At 37.4% G+C, this 24,664-nt stretch overlaps 1 protein-coding gene across 2 annotated transcripts in view; it reads left to right on the top strand.

The window, feature by feature from the left end:
* LOC121415590 (semaphorin-2A-like) overlaps positions 1-23,521 on the top strand; it is a 62,869-nt gene extending 39,348 nt beyond the window's left edge. For both annotated transcript variants that reach the window (XM_041608858.1, XM_041608859.1), the window contains exons 6-8: positions 3,463-3,541; positions 20,541-20,690; positions 23,352-23,521. In XM_041608858.1, coding sequence (XP_041464792.1) covers positions 3,463-3,541; positions 20,541-20,690; positions 23,352-23,506 — 384 coding nt within the window. In that variant the 3' untranslated portion in view covers positions 23,507-23,521. The remainder of the gene's footprint in view (positions 1-3,462; positions 3,542-20,540; positions 20,691-23,351) is intronic.
* The last annotated feature ends 1,143 nt before the right edge of the window (positions 23,522-24,664 follow it).

Here is a 24,664-nt window from a genome sequence, read left to right as displayed (position 1 = left end):
GTGTATGGACCTAGTTCATGAAACTTGGCCATAAGGTTAATCAAGTATTACTGAACATTCTATTAGAGTTTCATGTCACATGACCAAGGTCAAAGATCATTTAGGGTCAATGACCATGTTGGAGGAATCAACATCAAAATCTTAACCTGAGGTTAAGTTTTTGAATTCCCATCATAACTTTGAAAGTTAATGGATCTGATTCATGAAACTTGGACATAATAGTAATCAAGCATCACAGAACATTTTGTGCAAGTTTCAGGTCTCATGATTAAGGTCAAAGGTCATTTAGGGTCAATGAACTTTGGTTGAATTGAGGGTATCTGTTGAATTACCATCATAACTTTGAAAGTTTATTGGTCTAGTTCGTTAAACTTGGACATTAGAGTAATCAAGTATCACTGAACATCCTGTGCGCATTTCAGGTCACATGACCAAGGTCAAAGGTCAATGAACTTTGGCTGAATTGGGTGTATCTGTTGAATTACCATCATAACTTTGAAAGTTTATGGATCTGATTCATGAAACTTGGTGGACATAAGAGTAATCAAGTATCACTGAACATCTTGTGCGAGTTTCAGGTCACATGATCAAGGTCAAAGGTCATGTAAGGTCAATGAACTTTGGCCATGTTGGGTTTTTTTGTTGAATAGCCATCATATCTCTGTAAGTTTATTGGTCTAGTTCATAAAAAGTGGACATAAGAGTAACCATGTATCACTGAACATCTTGTGCGAGTAAGAGTAGTTTTCAAAGTCAGCACTGCTGCTATATTGAACTACGTGATGCAGGTGAGACGGCCAGAGGCATTCCACTTGTTGTTTTCAAAGTTACTCCAATTCAGTTTGGATGTTCTTGCATGAGCTGAACATTTATCTATCATCAAACATAAATTGGTAGACAAAAAAATATTGGGAAGTAAATTTTTTTGGTAGGGGTTAACATTTCCATTTTGAAATTTAGGTCCGGATGAAAATCAGAATGAAATAAAAAATTAAAATGTGTAGAGGTATCACACTAGACACTACATCAATTTATTTGAACATAGCTATAAAAATCCATACATTTTATCCATATCCAGAGCTGCCAACCATTAAGAAAAGCATAATTATTACGCTTTTCACACCAATTTATGCTAGCACGCGTTTAAAAAAAATAAAGTTTTGTTGAATACTTTTCGCTTCTTGACTGTTCGAGTTTATGCCATCAAAATGGAAATCATTCTTTCTAATCTATCTCAAAACTTTCTTCCCATTGTCAATAAAATTTCATTGTTCCCAACTTTTAACTATTGATGGCATCACTAGAGAAGTAACAGATGTACCAAAGTATATCCTATACACATTTTAATGGAGGAAACAATCCATCAATTCTGAATATATTTCACGATTAAATGATACTTATGGTTTTCAACAAGAAGAAGTAAGAGAACTTTTACAACTACCTCTGTTTATACTATATATACGAGACTTCAAGCTCTACAAGTTAAGATTCTTAATAATTTGATGCCTACGAAGGTTTGGTTATTCCGTATTCACAGGGTAACAGATACACTATGTGCATTTTGAAAAGTTTGCCTGAAACTTTTGTGCTTTTTTTTTCTCTTGCCATGTCCATCAATTTTGGAATAATGTTGGTACATGTTTTGCTTCACTAGATCTTCCCCATTTCCTCTCAGAAAGCTATGCTCTCTTTGGTATCTGTAAGCCCCAAAGCCCCAGAAATTTATTCATTTTGAACTTTTTGGCTCTTGTCTGGTAAATAATATATTTTTAGATTTCATTGCAATGAAAAAAACCCTACTCTCCCCCACTTTTTTCATTTTCCTTTATCATTGGAAGCTGTTGAACATACCATAGCACAAAGAAAATGCAAATTAGAAAAGCATGTTGGCAAGTAGCCATCATTTTGAATACCATAAAGAGTCGATAAAAGCAGAAGACTGCTTTGTTTATTTTTGTAGGCCAAGTGCCGGATCATTTTGTGTTTTGTTGTAAACAAACAGATGTCTTCTTATGTTATTCTATTTTGTATAGACATGTTTTATATGCCAACGTCATTTTAATCATACTACTACCTTGTTCAAATTATAACCATGCAGCTCAGAATGTAAAAACAGGCAGCCATTTTTTCATGTGTATACACCTATGATCTCAGTGGTGTACACATACTGAGTACCGAAGTGTGACGTCACTGTCATGACAACAAACTGGCTGGTTCTAAACAGAGTCGCAGCTGACAATGTCTATACAGAATTGTTTTTTACACATGAGTAATATCCATTCAAGCAGATAAGATTTTGGTAGTTGACAGGGCAAAGTATGAGCGTTGTACACTGTGGTGCGTACCTATCGTAGATGACCTGCCGGCCTCGTGATTGGACTGGGTGTGCTGGCTTCATGTTGTTCGTGGTTCATTTGTGTGTTGTGCATTTCATGGCGTGTTTGCTTGAACATTTGATATTTTCATCTCGGATTTATAATGGATACATAAACAAAGGGGCGAGTAACAGACGCAATTTTACTCTGGACAATCCAAAAACGGAGAATAAGTAGCATTGATGACAAGGAAGTAAGTTTGTCAAACTTTCACGCATCCATATGATTAATGTCAGTGATGTTGAAGAATTAATGGAAAGTCTTTTGAGGAAAGAAATCATGAGTATACCTTGGCTTTTCGATCAAAGCCCACACCCTGGCCTGGCCCTTGGCCCTGCCTTATCATTAGATCTACTGTACATGGTAATCCTTCAAAATACTTCTTTTAAAATCAAGTATCTGTTCATATCCCTTTGTGCCATTTCTATTTCCTGGACACGAATTTGCAAATAGATGTTACATGTAGCTCCATTTTGCATCTATACCAATTCAAAGAAATTTATTATACTGCATGGCACGTATGAAATTACCTTTTTTATCTTAAACTCAAAAAAATTTATGATAGCACGTTTGAAATTACTGTTTTTATCTCAAAATTAGGATTTTTGAGCTTCTGGATTACTCTATTTTACTAAATTTATAGGCTGGCAGCTCTGCATATCATAAAAACTCAATCAAAAATGCCATTTTCTCAGAAAAATGATAATAGTTTTTAATGTGACATTCAGTTTATTTATAGACAAAGAATTTCACACCTGTTCCTAAAAAAAGAAAAGAAAAATAAGTCATCACGAACCATTTTAAGTTTACATGCATGCATTTTATATTTGGGGCAAACCTGTGCTCGTTTATGACGTCACATATCCAAAACTTAAAATTCTAATAACTACCTTAATCTTCAATTGGTTTTCTTCAAACCTTCACCATTATTTTTTCTGCTATTTTTACAACAAATTTTTCTTCGGGGTGAACTTACCCCTTAAGTTTGTATAGCAGTGTGAACAGACCTAATTGTGAATATTTACACCTGAGCTACAGTGTTATATTCTTGACTGTTTAATTATTATTATAATTTTTTTCACTCCAGATGCTGCAATGTGAAAAGGAGATGGTAGTAAATTTTATGCCAAGATATCCAACATCAAACTTCACAGTGACTGTGGCAGGTAAGTAATTGATATTTCATAGGCCAATATTTTATTTCTGTTATAATGCATTAAACCTTTTTTTCTATCCTTTTAAAAAATGTTTTTTCTCTTTTTTTTTCTTTCTTTTTTTTTGATTTCTTTCTTTCTTTAATTCTTGAGTCCATCCATCCTATACTTATCTCTTCTCTTCTTCCTGAGCATGATCGGTTAAGGGTTAGCATTGAGGTGAACATTTTTTTTTAAGGTACTTCTATCAAATTTGCTTTTAAAATAATCTTTGGTATCTCAGGTTTCAAAAAACTTAGTTTCATAAAGATCGATGATTCCGAAAGTACCGGAATAGTCCATTTTATTCATGGGGGTGCTGCTACCTCTCATCATGGACGGCCATTTCTACTAAGATTAAATTCACTCTAGTTTTATTGTTTTTAAAGTTACTCTAATTTGTTTTGGGTGTTCTTGCACTCTGAACATTACTCTATTATCAGACATAATATAGTAGAAAAAAATATTGGGAAGTAATTTTTTTGGTAGGTTAGAGAGTCAAAAGGGGCCTAAGCTTTCGATCCTAGCAGAAGCTTCATTGGAGGCAAAATGACAAACATATAAAGTGGAACAACCATAATATAGACCATAGACATCCAACAGCAACACTAGAAACAAGAAGACAAAAGGGGCATTAGTGAGAAGAGATGACCAATCAGGTTAATGAAGGGGATGAAAGAAAAGGAATAGGCAGACACAAAGGGAAGTTAGTGTAAGTAAGGCCAAAGAAAGACCTCAAGCCAAGAGGGATTAAGATATGAGGCAGGCAACATCAAACAGGATCTGGAACAAAACAGTGATAGAGGGTGTGAGGAAGAGATGAATGACAAGAGAATTAGTGAGAGGTGGGTCAAACAGGTAACAAAGAAAGGCATAATAAACTGGTGCAAGGGGAAAAAGGGAAAGAATGGGGAACAACTGATCATGTGCAAAAGACAAAAATATGTATGATAGAGCATTAAACAAACTAAGAGAAGAAAGTAAGTGTAAAAATAAATCTGTAAGTATAAAAGTATATAAATATATCCAAAAAGGAATGTATATGAATAAAAAAATATATAGGGGAAGGCGGGGTAAATTGTGACACTTTTTGCATTTTGCATGTTATAATTGATATGACCAATAATATTGTAGAAAAAAGTACCTTGCCTTTAAATTTGAGTCTTGGAAAATATTTTTCACCAATATATAACTTTCTACACCCGCATTTAAAGTCAATGTGACCTTTGAAAAAAAAACAATGTCAAATGGTTCAACTTGCTCCATATATGGGGTAAGTTGTGCCCCCCTGTGGGGTAAGCTGAGCCACAAAAACTATGTACAAAATCTATGCAGGAAGAACCAGCATGTAATTTTTTATTTTAAGTCTTTTCACTTGCTAATTTGCCGTAAATACTAACATCCTCTTCAAGTAAAAGAACTGGCATGTGAAATTGCTTCTTTCTGCCTGCATATCAATGACTTTTTAAGGTTTGTTTGTTTTTCTTATTATACATTACCATGAGAATTACCATGGCTCAACTTGCCCCATGTTGTTTGGCACAACTTACCCCATTCCGACCTTAATGTAATATTTTGACATCCACACATTTTTTATGCATCCGTCTTGTAAAAGACCATGACAAGAATGAGAATCTATACCTGGACTAACAACATTGTTCTTATTTCTTTATTATCTTGAAAGACGTGTGCGTGAAAAAAGCATTGATCTATTTCATACCCTTTTTTACTTTTTTGGCTGAAATTGGCATTTTTCTCTCTAAAAAAGTACTATTTGTTTCAAAGTTGAAAACAATGTGGTGGGGTCAAGGGTTATATAATGCCAGGTCATCAATACATGACACCACCATAATGTCTGACTCATTCATTATTGGCCTGGGGGTGGTGGCTTAACTTGCCCCTATGCTCAACTTACCTCGCCTTCCCCTACATATGTAGTCTGGAGGCTGGGAGAGTTTATTCAGCTGATCTGGTACAAAAGGTTTGATGGGCCCATCATGTCGGCATGAAGGCAGTGATCAAGGAAAAGTGTTCCTGCCGGGCCATATCCTGTACGGAAGGCCCTGATAGCCCCAAATAGGGGCCCTAAAAATTGGTTTATTCAGCTGAAAAGGTACATGGCTAATTCTTTTTGCAATGGACCGAGTATACATTGAGATTTCCCAAAATACCCATGCCAGCAACTTTATCCTGTAGGTGCCCATATATCCTGTATATGTCCCACAACTAATTTATTAAGCTAAAAATGTACATGGCTAATTCCTTTTGCAATGGAGGCAGTATACATTAGTATTTTCAAAACTACCCATGCCAGCAACTTCATCCTGTACGGGGGCCCAGACAGTAGCCCCAAAGTGACCATATATCCTGTATATGTCCCACAACTAATTTATTAAGCTAAAAATGTACATGGATAATTCCTTTTGCAATGGAGGCAGTATACATTAGTATTTTCAAAAATACCCATGCCAGCAACTTTATCCTGTATGGGGGCCCAGACAGTAGGCCCGAAGGGCCCCCCCCCCCCCCCCGAAAATGGGTTTATTCAGCTGAAAAGGTACATGACTATTTTTTTTTTCAATGGACCGAGTATATATTGGGATTTCCCAAAATACCGATGGCAGCAAATTTTATCCTGTACGGGGGCCCAGACAGTAGCCCCAAAGTGCCCATATATCCTGTATTATGTCCCACAAAAATGTACATGGATAATTCCTTTTGCAATGGAGGCAGTATACAATGCGATTCAAAAAGAAACAAACCCATGCCAGCAACTAAATCCTTTATAGGGGCCCAGACAGTAGGCCCAAAGGGCCCCCGAAAATGGGGTTATTCAGCTGAAAAGGTCCATGGCTAAATCTTTTTAAAATGGAATCTGCATATTTTAAGGCTCACAAAACTAACCATGCCAGCAACTTTACCCTGCTATGGGCAGCATTTTACCTGTGTGGGGTCCAAAACAGAATTCATGCAGGGCCCCATTAGAATGGTGCCTTATCAATATATGTATATATATATATATATATATATATATATGTATTTTTTTTGGGGGGGGGAACATGGAGGCCTCCATCGACAATAATGTAAGGAATGGGAGTGTTCAGGAATATCCAGTCGAATTAGACAAAATAGTTTGATAGGCCGACTAATGTGCTAAAACAATATGGCCACTGAAATGATTATTATGGCTAATCTAGCTCCACGCCCTGAACTTCTTTTATTGGCATTGCCTGATATTGTGTAATAGCAGCAGCCGCCTATTCTGATTTGCCTTGAACTACTTGTCAGTGCTTCAAGACTACTGTACATCATGACTTCCACAACTCAGGTGAGAAATGTTAATTGTACTCATAATTTCAGTCAAACCGGTTTGACTGATTAAATCTGTTGAACATAATAATGATCAAGCATCATCCATTAGTTATCAACAATGGAAGTTTGTACATATTTCATTAATGTCTATATACTTCATGATTAATCAATCATTACTTGTTGCTCAAAACAACCAATTTACTACACTGCGCTATACTTACCTATACCATCTCATCAAATTGCTATTCGTTACCCTGACTCGAATAGCCACCGGTAAAAAACTACCCGAAAGAGGCTAACTGCAATCAGGTAGCCTGGGAAACCCGTCACGGGACGAGACCCATAAAACCGGCTCGCTACATATAAGCTCGTTAATGCGACGTCGTTGAGTACACTCGAAACGTTTGGCCACCACGCTTGTTTTATGAATCACGATGTCTGAAGAAATAACTGACATAAACACTAATAATTCTCAAGCCTCCCCCAGCCCAATAGATCTCAATAAAGGGGAGAATAACTCGGTCAAGACAACGCCAAGGCCATTATCTCAGTCAAGACAAAGCTGAGAAATAATAACGGCAAAGATGATAAGGCCAAGATGAAGCCGAAGAACAAGAACTCTAACACTTATAGCTCGGCCAAGACAACGCCGGCTAATGACACTACACAATCAGACACCCAACCCCATAGGCGGGAAGTAGACAAGGGTACGGATAAATCGGAAGAGGCTGTTTACACTCCTTCCGATCAGGGTAGCTCCTCATCAAAGAGTAGGGCGGGCAAGAAGAGGCCTCGCAATGACCACTCGTGTTCTAATGACAATCAGGCTCAAATTAACGACCTACTACAACCCCTGTAATTCAGAAGAAGAGCCGACTGGCCCGGGATTGTGACCGGTCAGTCCATTCATTGCCAGACCCCGCCGAGACGGGTCATCATCATCATTATCATCCGTGATCTAAAGTACAGTCCACCAGGTTGGTGTATCATCGTACTTGTAGAATTGTGCAGGAATTTATACAGTGCTGTGGAATTAAGATCTATTCTACGTACGTGCGGTTTAAAAAATAAATAAATAAAATAATAATAATAGTTGTAGTAGTTGGATCTTGGAAGCCTTGCAGGCGATCCTCCCCCAGCGGGCGCTGCAATCGACCCATCCCGACCCATTGGACTTGCTTACCGCCAGGCCGGCAAGTAGTAGACTTAGCTGCCCGAGACAACGGGCGAATGAAAACTCGACTCATTCTAGACGTAGAGAGAGGTCTAGATCACCTCGTACTGGTCGCGGAGTGGGGGCTAATGATAACTTGCCTCGTACTAGCCGTAGATAAAAGGAGTTTTTCATCGTGGGAGAATCTGATTCGGAATTCGATTACCACCGACCCGATTCATCTCGCAGAAGAGATTGGGGGCGATTTCTCCCCATCAAATTCTAATAGCAGCTCCTTGCATTCCCTGCAAGCTGCCCAGCAAATGGGATTCGATCGAGGAAAATCACCATTAGGGGTACGAGAGAGTTCTGGCTTACTCAAACGCGATACTGCGACTAGTGGGAACAGGCATCAGTCAGCCTTGCTCTTGACTAAATACTGCCCTCAACTTCGGGCCGAAGACAGTACCAATAGCGAAATAATGAGCTGAGCGAAAGAAGTCAATCTTCCGCCTGAACTCTTCTATTAATCGTTCGGACGATCAAGATTGACGCTCCGTATAAATCCTGCTTTCGGGACGTCCGGACCTTGATAAGCAACACTCTCGGCTTAAACCGATCAGTAAAGAAGTCTCGAAGGATTATCGGTTTGCCGCTCAAGACTTTGAGGAATTTTTTGTGCACCCCTTCAGTCCCGAACGTTGCTTTCTGTGTTGGGGATGCGGGAGCGAGGAAGTCTAGATCGGGCTGTTACCCTCTCTGCGGCACTGGTTACCGCTCAGCGGACTATCAGCTTGCAGCGCTGGATAGGGAGACTACCTCAATTCAGTTGTCCTTACCAGACTAACAAGATCCTTCTTCTTAACAGAATCCTCCCAGCCGAAGACTCTTCCCCAAATGGAACCTTCCACGAGTCCTTCGGGCCCAAGCCAAATCCCCCTTTGAAACCCATACATAATTGCTCCCTTCTTGATCTTTCCATTAAGACAGCCTTCTTGTTGACTATAGCTTCAGGTCAAAGACGTAGTTTGCTTCATGCACTCACGGTGAGACTGGGTCATATTCGTTGGGAGAAGGACAGAGTCCGCTCGATCCCTAGACCTGATTTCCTAGCTAAGAATCAAAAAGAAGCATATAAATCCTGTGATGTTGTTCTTCCAGCCATTTAGGGGGATATCGTGGCTGAATGGATAACGCACTTGACTAGCGTCCTTGGAGTCCCAGGTTCAAGTCCTGGGGTGAACAAGATGATTTTACAATCTCTCGTCAGATTCCGAAGATAGGTTATGTTGTCCCGTACGTGCCTTAAAGTGGTACATTGATTGGACTAAGTGTATTCGCACCTCCCACCAACTGTTCATTTGTTCAATAAAACCTCACAGCCCTGTTAGTCCAATTACAATTTCTCGATGGTTAGTGCAGGGGATCAGGTCGGGTGGAGAAAATGCCATTTTATCAGGGTCCTTTAGAGCCCATGATACACAGGGCATAGCAGCATCTTGGGTGCTTTTTCAGGGTACCTCTTTGGAGGAGATCCTCCAGGCAACCTATTGGACCAATTCCAATACCATTGTATCTTATTACTTATCTGATGTAATAGCCAAGACGCAGGTTTTGCCTTGGCGGTTCTGTCTTGTACTAATTTTTTTCTAGGCTATTTCCAGTTGATATATTTCATAAACGTGGTTGATGATTCTTATCCCTTTATTCCTAGAGTAGATTCTCCAGTTGGGAGACTACTCCATTTTATAGTAAATCACTTTTTTTATCATTGTTATGCTAACTTGTCTGGAAAGGGTCTCGTTTCTGCCCCTCCTCCAGTTTTTCCGTGCTATTCTAGCAATTTGATGAGATGGTATAGGTAAGTATAGCGCAGTGTAGTAAATCAGAATGCTCAGTAGTGAGCATATTATTAACTAACAAGCTATACTTACCTATAGCTCCCCACCCGTCCTCCCCAGCAGACCTCGCCCCTCCTTGGCAACGAAAGAGGAGGCTTATATGTGGCGAGCCGGTTTTATGGGTCTTATCCCGTGACGGGTTTCCCAGGCTACCTGATTGCAGTTAGCCACTTTCGGGGAGTTTTTACCGGTGGCTATTCGAGTCGGTAACGAATAGCAATTTGATGAGATGGTATAGGTAAGTATAGCTTGTTAGTAAATAATATGCTCACTACTGAGCATTCTGATTAAAATGGTGACACCAGTTGATCATGTAATAAAAAGATTACAGCCCCCGGAAAGGAGCACTTAGGGATGACCTTGAGGGTGGCAGCAGGGCCAAATGCAAAATGAAATGTTCTTTTATTCCAATTTTCTCCAAACATTTATTGCTTTAATTGTGGTATAATAGTCAACATGCCTCTTTGCATGCACATTTTATGATCACAACTGCCCTCACTTGCCAGATGCCCCCCCCCCCTCCTCCCCTCAAAAAGAGGGGGGGGGGGATAGAAAGAAGAATATGGAAATGGGAAGGAGACTGGGGAAGAAGCGAAAGAGAGAGCCGCAAAGGATAGGAGGTGGAAAAGAGAGCACTGTAAAAACTGGTGTTAAAACTCATCAATTGGTGTTGATAGAGGACCACACCCTGAGGTGTTAAAATTCCACCCTAAAGATTGAACATAACACCAAAGAGTGTAAATTTAACAACCAAAGGTGTTGTAATAACACCTATAGGTGTAAAACTAACACCACCAATTTAACACCGGTGTAAAATAACTGGTGTGGTCCTCTATGTACACGGTTAACACCATATTTTTTGCTGTGAGAAAATGGTGAAGGGTTGGGAAAGAAAGGGAGGAAATAGAAAATGAGAAGGGAACAGGGTAGGGGAGAGAAAAAGAAGGGATGGTAAAAGAGAAAATAAGAAGGGGAAGATAGATAGGGAGGGAAAGGAAGGGGAAAAGAGAAAAGCAGGGAGAGAAAAGGAAGGGGAGAGTGAAAAAAATAGGAGAGATTGAAAGAGAGAAGGGGAAAGGCAGGGAAAGTGGAAATATTAAAACTAAGAGAGATAGAGGAAGAACAGAAAAAAAGATAGAGAAAATGAGAAAAAGGAAAACTGGATTAAGGAAACAGAAGGATATAGAGACGATCATAATAATAGGGAAAGAGAAAGGGATAATAGTAAATGGAAGAAATGATTTTTTTTCAAACAAAAGCCCTTGCCGTCTTGTACAAAATAAAAAAAAATGAAATGGGAAATACATGGGAAGATGTAGTTGGATCTGGGAAGCTGAAGCAGCCTCCTACCTTTCATGGGGACACAAAGGATTATGAGGGATAAAAGAGGAAAATAACAAGAAAGGAGGAATTTTTTTAAAAAATATACATAGAAGTGGAAATGGAAAGAAAAGTAAGCAAAATGAGAGGAAGAGGAAAATGGGCAAATATCACACCTTTTAGGGTAATGACTCAAAATACTATTCTACTATACTCGGGCCTTTAACTGTAATCATCAAAAGTTATAGATGTTAGTATTAGGCACACAGCAATATACTCCCATATCCATAGCCCTTGTGATAATTACAAACCAATTGAAAGAGGTTTGGGGGACACGCCATTCTGCGCACTCGCTTCGCTCGCTACTGCTACTGCCATGTATTTCAGTTCAAGAAAGATTATGCATGTTTCAATTTATCTAAACCCTCACCTGTAATGTTCTGTAAATTCTTACTCCTCTAAGTCTTCAGCCCAGTAAATTAAGTTTGGTATTTCCGCCAGTTCCAAGCATATATTTGTTATCCCCAATTGAAACTACAGTACGTATCAAAAAAAAGTTTACACTTTGAACAAGTCCTGTGAAATTATACATTTCTAATATCCTGAAGATTTTTCCACATTTTAACATTGGTATAGATCCATTTAAGCAAATGACGATAAAACTGTCGAAAAATATTTCCGCTTGAGTGAGCACCACTTACTTTTGAAAAGTTAGTGAAAAATAATTTTGCGCAGAACTTTGAAATGTTATGCGAATAAAAGTAAACCTTAATCGTGAAGAACACGTGGTGTTTAGCTAGTAAAATTGATTGGAAGATATCTTTAACCTTTTTTAACTTGTTTCCTTGCCCAAAACACTTGCCCCACCCCACTCCCCACACACCACGGCCATCGTGACGATATTTCCTTTACACTGAGCTGTGATTTACATGAAATGGCTTAGGCTTGTTTTTCATATTGTTAATCATTGTAAGCTTGGGAAAAGTTTGGAGAAATAAGTATTAAATGAAAAATGAAATGTAAACCCACTTTAAATGATAGAAACTTAGTGAAAAAATGCTGGAGATGTCTGATATAAAAGAAAGGGTAAAGTTTGTGCTTACTAAGTGTTGAAATTTCACTTTGGGTGGCAAAATTGTTACAAAATGCTTGAATGTATCCGTTTTATTTCAGGTGACTAAAAGTGCAAGGGAAATGTATGAGAAATTTTGCAGAGTAAGTTTTATTTTGCCCTTTCCCCTGGACACAGCGTGAAAACAAGCATTTCTGCGCAAACAGATTTCTGCGAGCTTTACAAAACTGGACAGTGCTCACTCAAGTGTAACATTCTGTCAAAACTTTTACTTTCATTGGATAGACGAGAACCAAACCCAAGATTATATGTAAAAAAATACCGACATGTTAAATATTTTTTAATTCCTAGGGCGTTTTCAAAGTGTAAACTTTTTTTGATATGCACTATATAACCCTATATATTGCACACTGGGCCCCTTTCAGGCATATATTACTGGAAATGAGGACCAAGGTATACTGATTACATTAGAAAATTAATTATCTATGTACATCTTATTATCCTTGGGGCTTTTGGGGTCGACTGCATGTCTGGGCCTCATACAGAATACGAATAAACTTGATGGCATTAGTATTTTTTTAGAAACCTTAGTTAAGAGAGCATACAAATTCCATCCAAAAAAGTTATATCCATCCCTCACTTCTGCCGAACAAAGTGGTTGTTAGACATCTGTTTCCTTTCTAGCTGCTAGGACTGGGACTAAAACCCGGGTACCCGGGTCCCGCCCGGAAGCCTCGAGTACCCGGGTAGAAAAATCAATACCCGATACCCAAAAAATTGCTCACCAGTACAAGGTACATTTGATTTGTATCGCGTAGTGCAAGACATGATTGTAACTCATCACAAAAGTACACAAGTCTCATTTTGAATCTCACCAATTACCCTTCGAAATATCCATAAATATACTAGTTTTTCAAGTGATGATGATATGACTGAGATCGTTCAATCGTCGCCATGTTTCTTTTGCAGCGCAGTGACGTCATCCAGCCACTGCGACGTAAGCAAATTTATGAATGAAAATATAGTAAGCATGCGCATTGCAAGCCTCAGCCCCATGCAGTATTCCGTCAAAACAAGTCTGCAATACTCCCAATACTCTGTCACCTCGTACCGAAATTGACCTAGAATTCCACTTTCCTTTATTTTATATGAATTATGAAAGGTATTCTCAGAGGATCTGTTTTCTCACTGATACCACGCAGGTAAGCAAATTTTATTACTTCTTGCTTTTCCGTCAAAATCTTACGAAGTAGCGTCGATATTGCATCGTGTTTGTGAGTTTGTAGAATCTACCGCTACGTGAACAAAGTCAATTGATTTCCGGGGGTTTCAGAACATACAAGGCGCCAGCCAATCACGTTCTTGATACCATTTTCAGTTTATTATAAACCGAAAATGGTAAAACGATCGTGATTGGCTGGCGCATTTGACGCTCCGAAACCCAATTGACTTTGTTCACGTAGCGATAGATTCTACAAACTCACGAACACGATGTAATATCGACGCTACTTCATAAGATTTTGACGGATAAGCAAGAAGTAATAAAAATGTTCTTACCTGTGCGGTATCGGTGAGAAAACAGATCCTATGAGAATACCTTTTATAATTCATATGAAATATAGAAAAGTGGAATTCTAGGACGATTTTGGTACGAGGTGACAGAGTATTGCAGACTTGTTTTGATGGAATACTGCGTGGGGCATGGGAGGCTTGCAATGTGCATGCTTACTATATTTTCATTCATAAATTGGCTTGCATCGCATTGGCTTGATGACGTCACTTATAGGGTTTTTCCACCAGTCATATTTTGAGCGACATGATTTTCGTGTACCCGATACCCGCCCGAAAATTACCACGGGTACCCGAAGAGAAAAAGACCCGAAAGTCCCAGGCCTACTGGCTGCTATCTGGGCCCCCATACAGGGTTAATTTGCTGGAATTTACATTTATATGACCCCCAAAGTTTATGCAAGTTTTATTGCAAAAACAATCATCCATGATGTTTTCAGCCTAAAATATAGGATAAAGTTGCTGGCATGTGTATTTTTGTTGGCCTTAAAGTATGCAGTTTCCATTAAAAAAAAAATTGACCATGTACCTTTTCAGCTGAATAACCCTATTTTCAGGGGCCTTTCGGGCCTACTGACTGGACCCCGTACAGGATAAAGTTGCTGGCATTGGTATTTTTGAAAATCCCATTGTATACTGCCTCAATTGCAAAAGGAATTATCCATGTGCATTTTTAGCTGAATAAATTAGTTGTGGGCCATATGGGCACTTTGGGGCTTCTGTCTGGGCCCCCGTACAGGGTAAATTTGCTGGCATGGGTAGTTTTGTGAGCCTTAAAATATGCAGATTCCATTAAAAAAATTTAGCCATGTGCCTTTTCAGCTAAATAACCCCATTTTCGGGGGCCCTTTGGGCCTACTGTCTGAGCCCCTATACAGGATAAAGTTGCTGACATGGGTTTTCTTTTTAAATCGCATTGTATGCTGCCTCCATTGCAAAAGGAATTATCCGTGTACATTTTCAGCTGAATAAATTAGTTGTGGGACATATATGGGCACTTTGGGGCTACTGTCTGGGCCCTCGTACAGGATGAAGCTGCTGGCATGGGTATTTTTGAAAATCCTAATGTATACTGCCTCCATTGCAAAAGGAATTAGCCATGTACATTTTTAGCTTAATAAATTAGTTGTGGGACATATACAGGATATATGGGCTCTTTGGGGCTACTGTCTGGGTCTCCGTACAGGATAAAGTTGCTGGCATGGGTATTTTGGGAAATCTCAATAATATACTCGGTCCATTGCAAAAAGAATTAGCCATGTACCTTTTCAGCTGAATAAACCAATTTTTAGGGCCCCTATTTGGGGCTATCAGGGCCTTCCGTACAGGATATGGCCCGGCAGGAACACTTTTCCTTGATCACTGCCTTCATGCCGACATGATGGGACCATCAAACCTTTTGTACCCGATCAGCTGAATAAACTCTCCCAGCCCCCGGACTAATGGTGTAAACTGATATTGTAATCCGCTGGGTTTGAGGGGAAAAAACAGAAGACTATATAGTAGAAGAAAAAAAAATAAATTTGTATATATGGAAGGGAAGCAAATTGCCTAAAGGGTAAAAGCAAAAAAAAAAGAAGCTGATGCTGTATGAGAGAGGGGGTGTATTATTAAAGAAAAAAAACCATAGTAAACATGAAAATAAGCAAAAATAATTAAGTGGTAAATCTAAGAGGTGAGTTGAGAAAAAAAATATGATAATTATTATGCTGCCTGAATAAGGGAGGAAAAATTGGAGCTGAGCTTGAAAATAAGCAAAATAATTAAGTGGTAAATCTAAGAGGTGAGTGGAGAGAAAAAAAATAAATATATAGTAATTATTATATTGCCTGAATAAGGGAGGAAAAATTGGAGCTGAGCTGGTATGAGATATGGGAGGAAAGTAGAGGCAGAAACTATAATGTAACTAATAAAATCTAAAAAAAGCTGAGGGAAAAATTATATGTGTATGAGAAGGATTAATCAGTCGTTCCCCTCTTGGATGTTCAGGCCATGGTAGGTGTTAAAATTACAACAGTCCGTATCATTAGCAATGAAAAAGCATTTTCGCACACTGCTAATCTTTTTAAAGATCTAAGGATTCTTAAGATCACTGAATTGTATGAACTACAGGTTGCTATATTCATGTTCTCATATTTTAAAAACATCTTGCCTTCAAATTTCAATGAATCTTTTTATAGGCTTAACAGTTTTTTCCATTTTAATGGTACAAGGACCAGTATTCATTTACGCTTGCCGTTATACAAATATCAATTTTCTTGTACAACTATATCTTTTGTAGGAACGGAATGTTGGAATGACATACAAAATGATATAAAAAATATGCCCACTTTATCATCTTTCAAACGTAATTATAAAATGTACCTTTTCTCTCGATCTCAAAACAATACACTTAAATGATTTTTTTAACCAACTAAAAATATTGAATTACTTGTTTGTTCGTTTGTCTGTTTTGTTTTGCTATTTCCTTTAAAATATTAATTCATACATGTAACTCAATAATTTTACTGATATCCTTCCGGGGACTAGCCCGTGATAGGCCCTTGGCCTTTGCTAGTTCCATCATACTCTCAATTGTTATGTTCATGCTATTGTTTAAATTTTGAATACTCTTGTTTGTACTTGTTTGGTAAATTTTGATTGTATTTGATGATTTTATTGAGATTATGAAAATAAATGAACTGAACTGAACATTTCCATTTTGAAATTTCCGTCCGTGATGGAAAAAAGATGAAAAGTTTTTTTTATTCTTTATCAGAATAGAAATAAAAAATGAAAAGGTGTAGAGGTATCTCTCTAAACACTGTACATCATTTTATTTGAACATAGCTGAAATCCATACATTTTATCCATATCATAAACTCAATAAAAAATTATCACGGACGGACATTTATTTCATCACGGACAGACAAAGTTAATTCACTCAAATTCAATTCACTCTAGTTTTAGTGTTTTCACAGTTACTCCAATTTTTTTAATGGTCTTGCACTCTGAACATTAATCTATCATCAAACATAAATTAGTAGGAAAAAATATGGTAAGTAAGCTTTCCTTGTAGATGTTAACATTTCCATCCATCTGTGATGAAATTAATGTCCGTCCGTGATCATTTTCATTAGGATAATGTCTAATGATTCAGCTTTTTATTCTTTATTTGAATAGAAACAGAAATAAAAGTGTGTAGAAGTATTTCACTGGACATTTATTCGAACATAGCTAAAATCCATACATTTTATGCATATAATAAATCAATCAAATATGATCAAGGACGGACGAGTTAAATACTGTGGAAAGATTCATTTATATGCAAATGAGAAACTTTGCTGAGCAGATTATGAATTTAATTTTAGCTTTTAATTGCAGTGAAAAGTGGCTCTGAGAATTATTCAGAACTCAAATGGAATAACCCTACAACTCTTCACAATTTTGGGGATATCTTTGTTTGGCCGTTTTTGGGGCTATATTGTTGTCAGGAAAAATTGTTAAACATTATTGGAATGCAGATAGAGTTGGAAAGCTACATGTACATGTATATGCCAAAAAAAGCAGGTAATAGAATATGGCAAGAACAAGTCCAAAGCTGTGGATTTCATCAATTCAAGCTTGCAGATAGTGATGGAGAAGAAGAAAGTAGAATGCAGTGCATAATCTGATAAGCAGAAAAATAAATGTTTCCACGTACAAACCTATGGATTCACAATGCTTCTAACAGAACATGACATCACAGTCTTGAGGCTTGTGAATGAATACCTTTTTTTGAAGACCATTTTGGAGCTAATTTTGAAAGCAAATCGCTTATCTGGTAAACTGAAAATGCATAAAGCTTGCACTGCAGTGTTTAGAAGTTTTAATTAGCTTTGGATTGGTATATCAATTTCAATTTTGGATTCGGTCAGGGCCTAAATACATGAGGGCTGTTGATATTATGGGGTGTCTCCACTTTGATATGTGCAAAAGATGGATTTAAAGAGATCCCCTGACAAGTGTTTTTCCAACAAACAAGCATAAGGATCAGCGACCTGTTGATCTTTTTAATTTAGTTTTTGGACCTTAAAAAAAAAAATTTTTGCTCTTGGAAAATTATCATGATCATAATAATACTTGTATCAACATGATCATTGATCAACTAGCTGTTAATTTGGAACCTACTAGTAATCTACAATTTAAAAAGACAATATTATTTACATTCGATTTTGACAAGAACTGTGTTTAGGTTTAGAGCAATCATATGTCTAGATTATACTGTATGTCTAGCATAGAAATCAAGTTGCTACATCTTAAATCAAGTTGCAGCAACTTGATTGAAGCTGTAGCAACTTGATTGTGCAACTAATACGGTTTCATAATATTAAAATATGTACAAATCATCAATACAATAGCATTTGTTCCCCCCAAAAAGTATTAAGAACTTCTTTCAGGGTGCTTCCAATGTATTTTGACTGTGTCCGTCTGTGATGTCCGTCCGAGATGTCCGTCCGTGATAAAAAATATTTGCAAATTCTCTCAGAAGTTTGATATTGGTTAAGAATTCAATATGCTTAACATAGAAGCTAACATATCCGAGTGTTAGTTGCATTAACAATTATTGGTCCATGTTAAGCTGTTTAGATAGAAACAATAAAAATGTACAAAAATTCTAAAAGCCACATTTCTATCATGTCCGTCCGTGATATGGCACATTTAGTGGATACCTATGTTTGTACGTAACCATGGCAACAAACTTTTTTCATCATTCAACATATTTTGTCCTACCCTTCACTATAAAACACAAAGGAACCTTGTTCATCTTATTCCTAATTTTTTACAAGCCTTCAAAACTTTCAAAATCTATCAAATGTCCGTCCGTGATGAACCGATCACGCTCTCCTTTCTTTCCTTTCTTCTTTTTACCCTTTCCTTCATTCTTTGTTTGTTTCTTCCTGCCATCCATCATTTCTTTACCCTTTCTTGGTTTTTTATTTCTTCCTTCTTTCATCCCTTTCTCTCTTTCTTTCATTCATTCCTTCCTTTCTTCGATCTGTCTTGTTCTTTCCTTTTTCCTGTTGTTCAGTCTATCCTTTTCCTTTTCTTTCTTTCTTTTTTCTGACTGCTTGCTTCTCTTCTCTCCTTTCTTCTTTCATTCCTTCCTTTCTTTGTCTCTCGGTCTTTCTTTTTTGTTCTTTTCATCTATTCTTTTACATTTTCTTTTTTATATTGCTTGCCTACTTTCTTTCTTTCCTTTTTTTATTTCTTTCCTTATATCTATCATTTTACCTTTCCTTTATTTCTTCCATAATTCCTTTCTTCTTTCTTTCAATCCTTCCTTCCTCTCCTTTTTTCCCTTTTCCTTCTTTCCATCTCTCCTTTTACCTATTCTTTTTTATTGCTTCTTTCTTTCCTTCACTACTTTCTGTCTCTTGTTCTTTTTTCTTTCTTTATTGCTTGCTCAATTTTTTTCCTTTATTTTCTTTCTTTTGTTCATTCTGTATTCTTTCCTTCTTTAGTTCTTTTCCCTTTTCCTTCTTTCACATCTATCCTTTCTTTACCCTTCTTTTTTCTTCCTTCCTTTCTTCCTTCCTTCATTCCTTCCTTTCTTTTATTCTTTCTTTCTTCTTTCTTTTTGTCCTTCATCCTTCATTTTATTGGGGGGGGGGGTAACGAAAGGATAGAAAACTAAACTCGCTCCTTTTTTTGTCTCGCCCACCAGAGGTGAAGGCGAGACTTAGGGATCCAAATGTCATCCGGCGTCCGCCCGTCACAAACTTGTAATGACACATAACTCCCAAACCGTAAGTCGCTTTTCAACCAAACTTGGTTGGTAGATGGACTTGGTCAACCTGCATGTTAGGCTACAGTCTGAGGTCATGTGGTAAGGTCAAAGGTCATTTTCAGGTCAACGTTAAAGTTTACATGCAAGACTCTCTTATGACACCTAACTCCACAACCGTAAGTCGCTTTTCAACCAAACTTGGATGGTAGATGGACTTGGGGGACTTGCATGTTATGCTGCAGTCAGAGGTCACATGGTAAGATCAAAGGTAATTTTCAGGTCAACATTTAAGCTTACGTGCAGCTTTGCACGGTGCAAGGCTCTTATGACTAGTGTTATCATCCCAGTCATTTCACAATGAAGTTTCGATACAATTTTGTTGCGTGCCCTCGCAAATCACGATATTTCTGGTCATTTTCACTAGTGGGCGAGACACAAAATCGCTCATGCCTTGTTGAATGGTGTGATGCAGGTGAGACTGCCAAATGCGCTCCACTTTTTTTTTGTAGTTGGTCAATGAATTTCCTCAGACAAAGTACTCTTGAACATTTCCTGAAAGAAATACCTGGTAGTACCTGGATGTACACTGACACCTTTAAAAAGCTCCTGAAATCCTTGCAGGTGATTGTTTTGAAGCTTATTAGTCAGTAAAAATCACAAATTTCTTCAATAAATCCTTGGTATCAAGTATTTCAGGGGAGTGTTTTAATATTGTCATCGATTTTCATAGACTACCGGTAGTTTGTTCTTTGCCAATCAGATTCGAGGATTTTAGGAGCTCATCACTATTTGTTTCATGAAGTGCTCCCCAGATCACCATTGATATTACAAAAGCAATCCCTTATCTACAATGAAAATACAGTATGCATTTTACTCTCTTTTTCCCTCTACATTAGGTGACATAGACTCAGATTACTATTATGTTGGATCACTTAGGAGATTTAATGATAAAGATTATCAATTTTCTAAAGTTGAGGTCAACCTTGATGCGAACAGATATGATGCTGAAGTGAAAACAGATACTACAAATGACAGATACATCTGGGGTAAGTTTTAAGCACACTTTGTGAGTGATACGGGTGTAAAGGAAGTTTAATCAAGGAGGTTTCAAATGAGATGGAGTAACAGCAAATCAAACCTCTTTGAACAAGGTTAAAAAGCCGCCAGCAGACAGTATGTCAGGCATGCACTTTGCTCAACATCCCTTGCAATTGTGTAGACAAATGATTCCCGCATGACTCTGCAGCTATAGGTCATACATAAAGGGAAATATGCTTTTGTGATAATAACTTTTTCGCCTCATCTTGGTCTGGTTATATGTGAAGTACATAATTCGGAGGCATGCGAAAATAAACTAAGCAATATGTCGTAAACTATGACTCGAATTTGCTCGACTGGGCATGTGCGGGCACTCATCTGGCATATACAGTAATGAACAACAATATTGTACAGACCACATTTTAAATTTCATTCGCCGGAAATGATCAGAAAAGTGTTAAAAACTGGTTTCATTAAAAGTCAAATTCTTTTTCACTAATTACAGGTTAATTGATATAATCTGGGCAAATATCTTATTGTAACAGTGTTTGGTTTAATATTGATGTTATGTCATGCATTCAAATTTCAATTTGTTTATTAATATGAAAGATGGAAAATTTATGGATATTCGTAAAATTTCACTCCTCTGCTTTCTTCACTGAAACTGGCAGCTTCGAAGGTGGACATTAAAAGGTCCTTCTTTCTTTTACGCTTCTTTAGAAATGAACAGCTGCTTGAATAAAGTTGTTGCCTGTTGGAACTCCAGTCATAGAATCTTCTTGGTTTGTCAAAGTTCAAAGAAGTTCTCCTTTAAGATATGTTGAGCAAGAATGGAATTGTAAATCATTGTTGCGAAGTCCTCATCATGTACATGTAAATGCGAATGTCCAGTTGCTTAAAGTGTGGCCAATATTTGTGCAATTCACAGCCAATGCGCATGTGCCAGGATTCACAGGCTATTGAAAATAATCAGGTGAAATTTACTGTTTGCACAAGACATATTGCTATTATCATGATCTGAATGATGATGCATGCTAGACCATTGAAGTCTTTGCAAACAACAGCACATTTCTGTCTTAAATACTAAAAGGCTCATATGACAAACATTGTACATTTTGAGAAAAATGCTTGATTAAATTATTGCTGGTGATGCGGGAAACATTTGCAATAATTTTCTGTTTAATGGACACTCAAAACATAAAGTTTATTGGAATAAATAGAGAAAATCCAACAAGTATAACACTGAAAATTTCGTCAAAATCGGATGTAAGATAAGAAAATTATGACATTTTCTAATTTCGTTTTAATGCACATCCTAGTCGGTATGCAAATGAGGCAAGTGATGACATCATCCATTACTATTTCTTTTTTACTTTATTAAATGAAATGTGAAATTTACTAATTTTCTCCTCACTATCATGTGAAAGGAGCTTTATCCCTCCCTGTATACATGTACATGTATGTGGAACTACCATGGTTATAGCATTTTGTGGTTTAGTCAAGTTTGTCAGATTTGTAAAAAATTGAAATATTGTATGATTCAAACAATAAAACATGAAATATTGGGTGAGGGACATCGATTATCTCATTTGCATGTCACTGATTGGTCAAGTCCACACCAGAATAATGTTGATGTTGATTTGAATAAATAGAGAAAAATCAAACAAGCACAATGCTGGAAATTTCATCAAAATCGGGTGTAAAAGAAGAAAGTTATGACATTTTAATTTTTTTCACAAAACAGTGATATGCACAACTCAGTGACATGCAAATGAGACAGGTGATGATGTCCCTCACTCACTATTTTTCTTGTTTTCTATTGTATGAATTACAATATTTCATTTTTTACATTACAATAAGGACCAACTTGACCGAACCATATACAAGTAGTATCTAACAATGCTAATTCCACATGTTCGTGGATGAATTAATCGTCGTTTCACTTGACAATGAAGAGAAAATTAGTAAATTTGATATTCATATGATAGAATACAAAAGAAATAGTGAGTGGATGACATCATCAGTCTCCTCATTTGCATACTGACCAGCATGTGCATATAACTGTTTTGTGAAATTAAGCAAAATTTTAAAATGTCATAACTTTCTTATTTAACAACATCCAATTTTGATGAAATTTTCAGTGTTATGCTTGTTGGGGTGGACTTGTCCCCTAACTATTTTGTGAAAAATAAGCAAAACTTAGTTCTTATTTTACATCCGATTTGGATGAAATTTTCAGCAATTGGCTAGTTAGATTTTTCTCTATTGAGTCGAATCAACATTATTCTGGTGTTGTCTTGACCTTCATTAAAGCATGACTCAAATGCATTGAATGCTGATTAAATTTATAAAATGCAAAGAGATTTTTTTACTGAAAACATAAAAAGTAAATCTAGTGCAATCTATGTTTTAGCATATTTCAGTTAATACATGTACATGCATTAGTGGTGCTGGTGTTAAAACCAGGCATTAGTACAATTCACTTGCTATTGAATTACATAGATTTATGATCCAAAATGGCATTTCTAAAGTTTGATTTCAGCTAGCAACTGTATACATGTTCTGTCCATGCATTTGATATAATGTGGTAATGACTTCCTCTCGTGTTAACCCCTGATTTTGAGTTGCTTGTTCTTGCATCAAATGTGAATTGAATTATTCCTCACCAGATCGAACAAGTTTCGTGGGATCAATAGAGCATGATGAATTCATTTATTTCTTCTATCGTGAGAAAGCCAGAGAATATTCAAACATTGGGAATATTGTCTACTCCAGAGTTGCAAGGGTTTGCAAGGTAGGTGATTATACTTTGTATTTATGTTAAAAACAGTGTTATCTAACCTTGAAATGGTTGTCCTATCCCAAGTAGGTTTGACATGTTAATTCTGAAGCATATTGATCTAGCAATGTCTTTATGTCTAGTTCTTCTTTTAAGTCATAGAAGGTGGCTAAGGTTGGTCCCCCATCTAATTATAATAATGAATAGTCGGGCGGATTCAAAACGCCTGGTCCACTGGTGCCCAACCAATGCTGGAGGTCACAGGTGAAATTTTCTGAGGATCGATGGACCATGATTTGATACAACCCAGGGAACTCCCGCCCGCTATGCGGGCGGGAGCCCAGGATCTTATGTGTAAAGGCATACTCACCTGACAAGCGTGAAGTATGGTCAAAATAATTCTCTGAATAAATAGTTAAAACAGAAATCAAGCACTTACCACGATTATATGGATGAAGGTCTGATGAGTGGCAGTTTTTCTGACATCTGGGCACAGACTGGAACCTCAAAAAACGAAAAGTTCTCTCCTACCCCCGTTTCGATCGGCCATTTTGTTACAATTCATAACAAAAATGGCCGATCGAGACGGGGGTAGGAGAGAACTTTTCGTTTTTTGAGGTTCCAGTCTGTGCCAACATGTCAGAAAAACTGCCACTCGTTAGACCATCATCCATATAATCGTGGTAAGTGCTTGACATCTGTTTTAACTATTTATTCGGAGAATTATTTTGACCATACTTCACGCTTGTCAGGTGAGTATGCCAAATTGCATGTAAGGTCCTGGGCTCCCGCTCGCGTAGCGGGCGGGAGTTCCCTGGGTTAGATTTGATATAAAGAAATTCATTAGAAATTTATCGAATCAAAGACTTGCAATTAAACAGTTTAAGAACTAAATTTGTAAAAGTCTCATAGGATATATTCAACCAAGTGGAACTGTGGAAATGAAATTTCCATGCAGGATTTCTCAATGTTCTTGCCTTATTCATTTGCCTGTAATGTCACAGTATTGTTGCAGCCTGTTGCCATGATGTTCTGTGTGTTTGTGATTTATAGTTACTCCACTGTAGTGGTGTATATTATGTGACCCATGTACAGTATATCTTCTCAGAATTAGGCATTTCAGGGCCCTTCGCATAAAACTTTTGTCAGACTTATTTTTGCCATACAGTAGTTTTTCTATGGCAAAAACCTTAGTTTTTTGCC

This window comes from Lytechinus variegatus, chromosome 5 (genome assembly GCF_018143015.1).
Source record: "Lytechinus variegatus isolate NC3 chromosome 5, Lvar_3.0, whole genome shotgun sequence".
Lineage (NCBI taxonomy): Eukaryota > Metazoa > Echinodermata > Echinoidea > Temnopleuroida > Toxopneustidae > Lytechinus > Lytechinus variegatus.
This window is presented reverse-complemented; position numbering and strand designations above follow the sequence as displayed.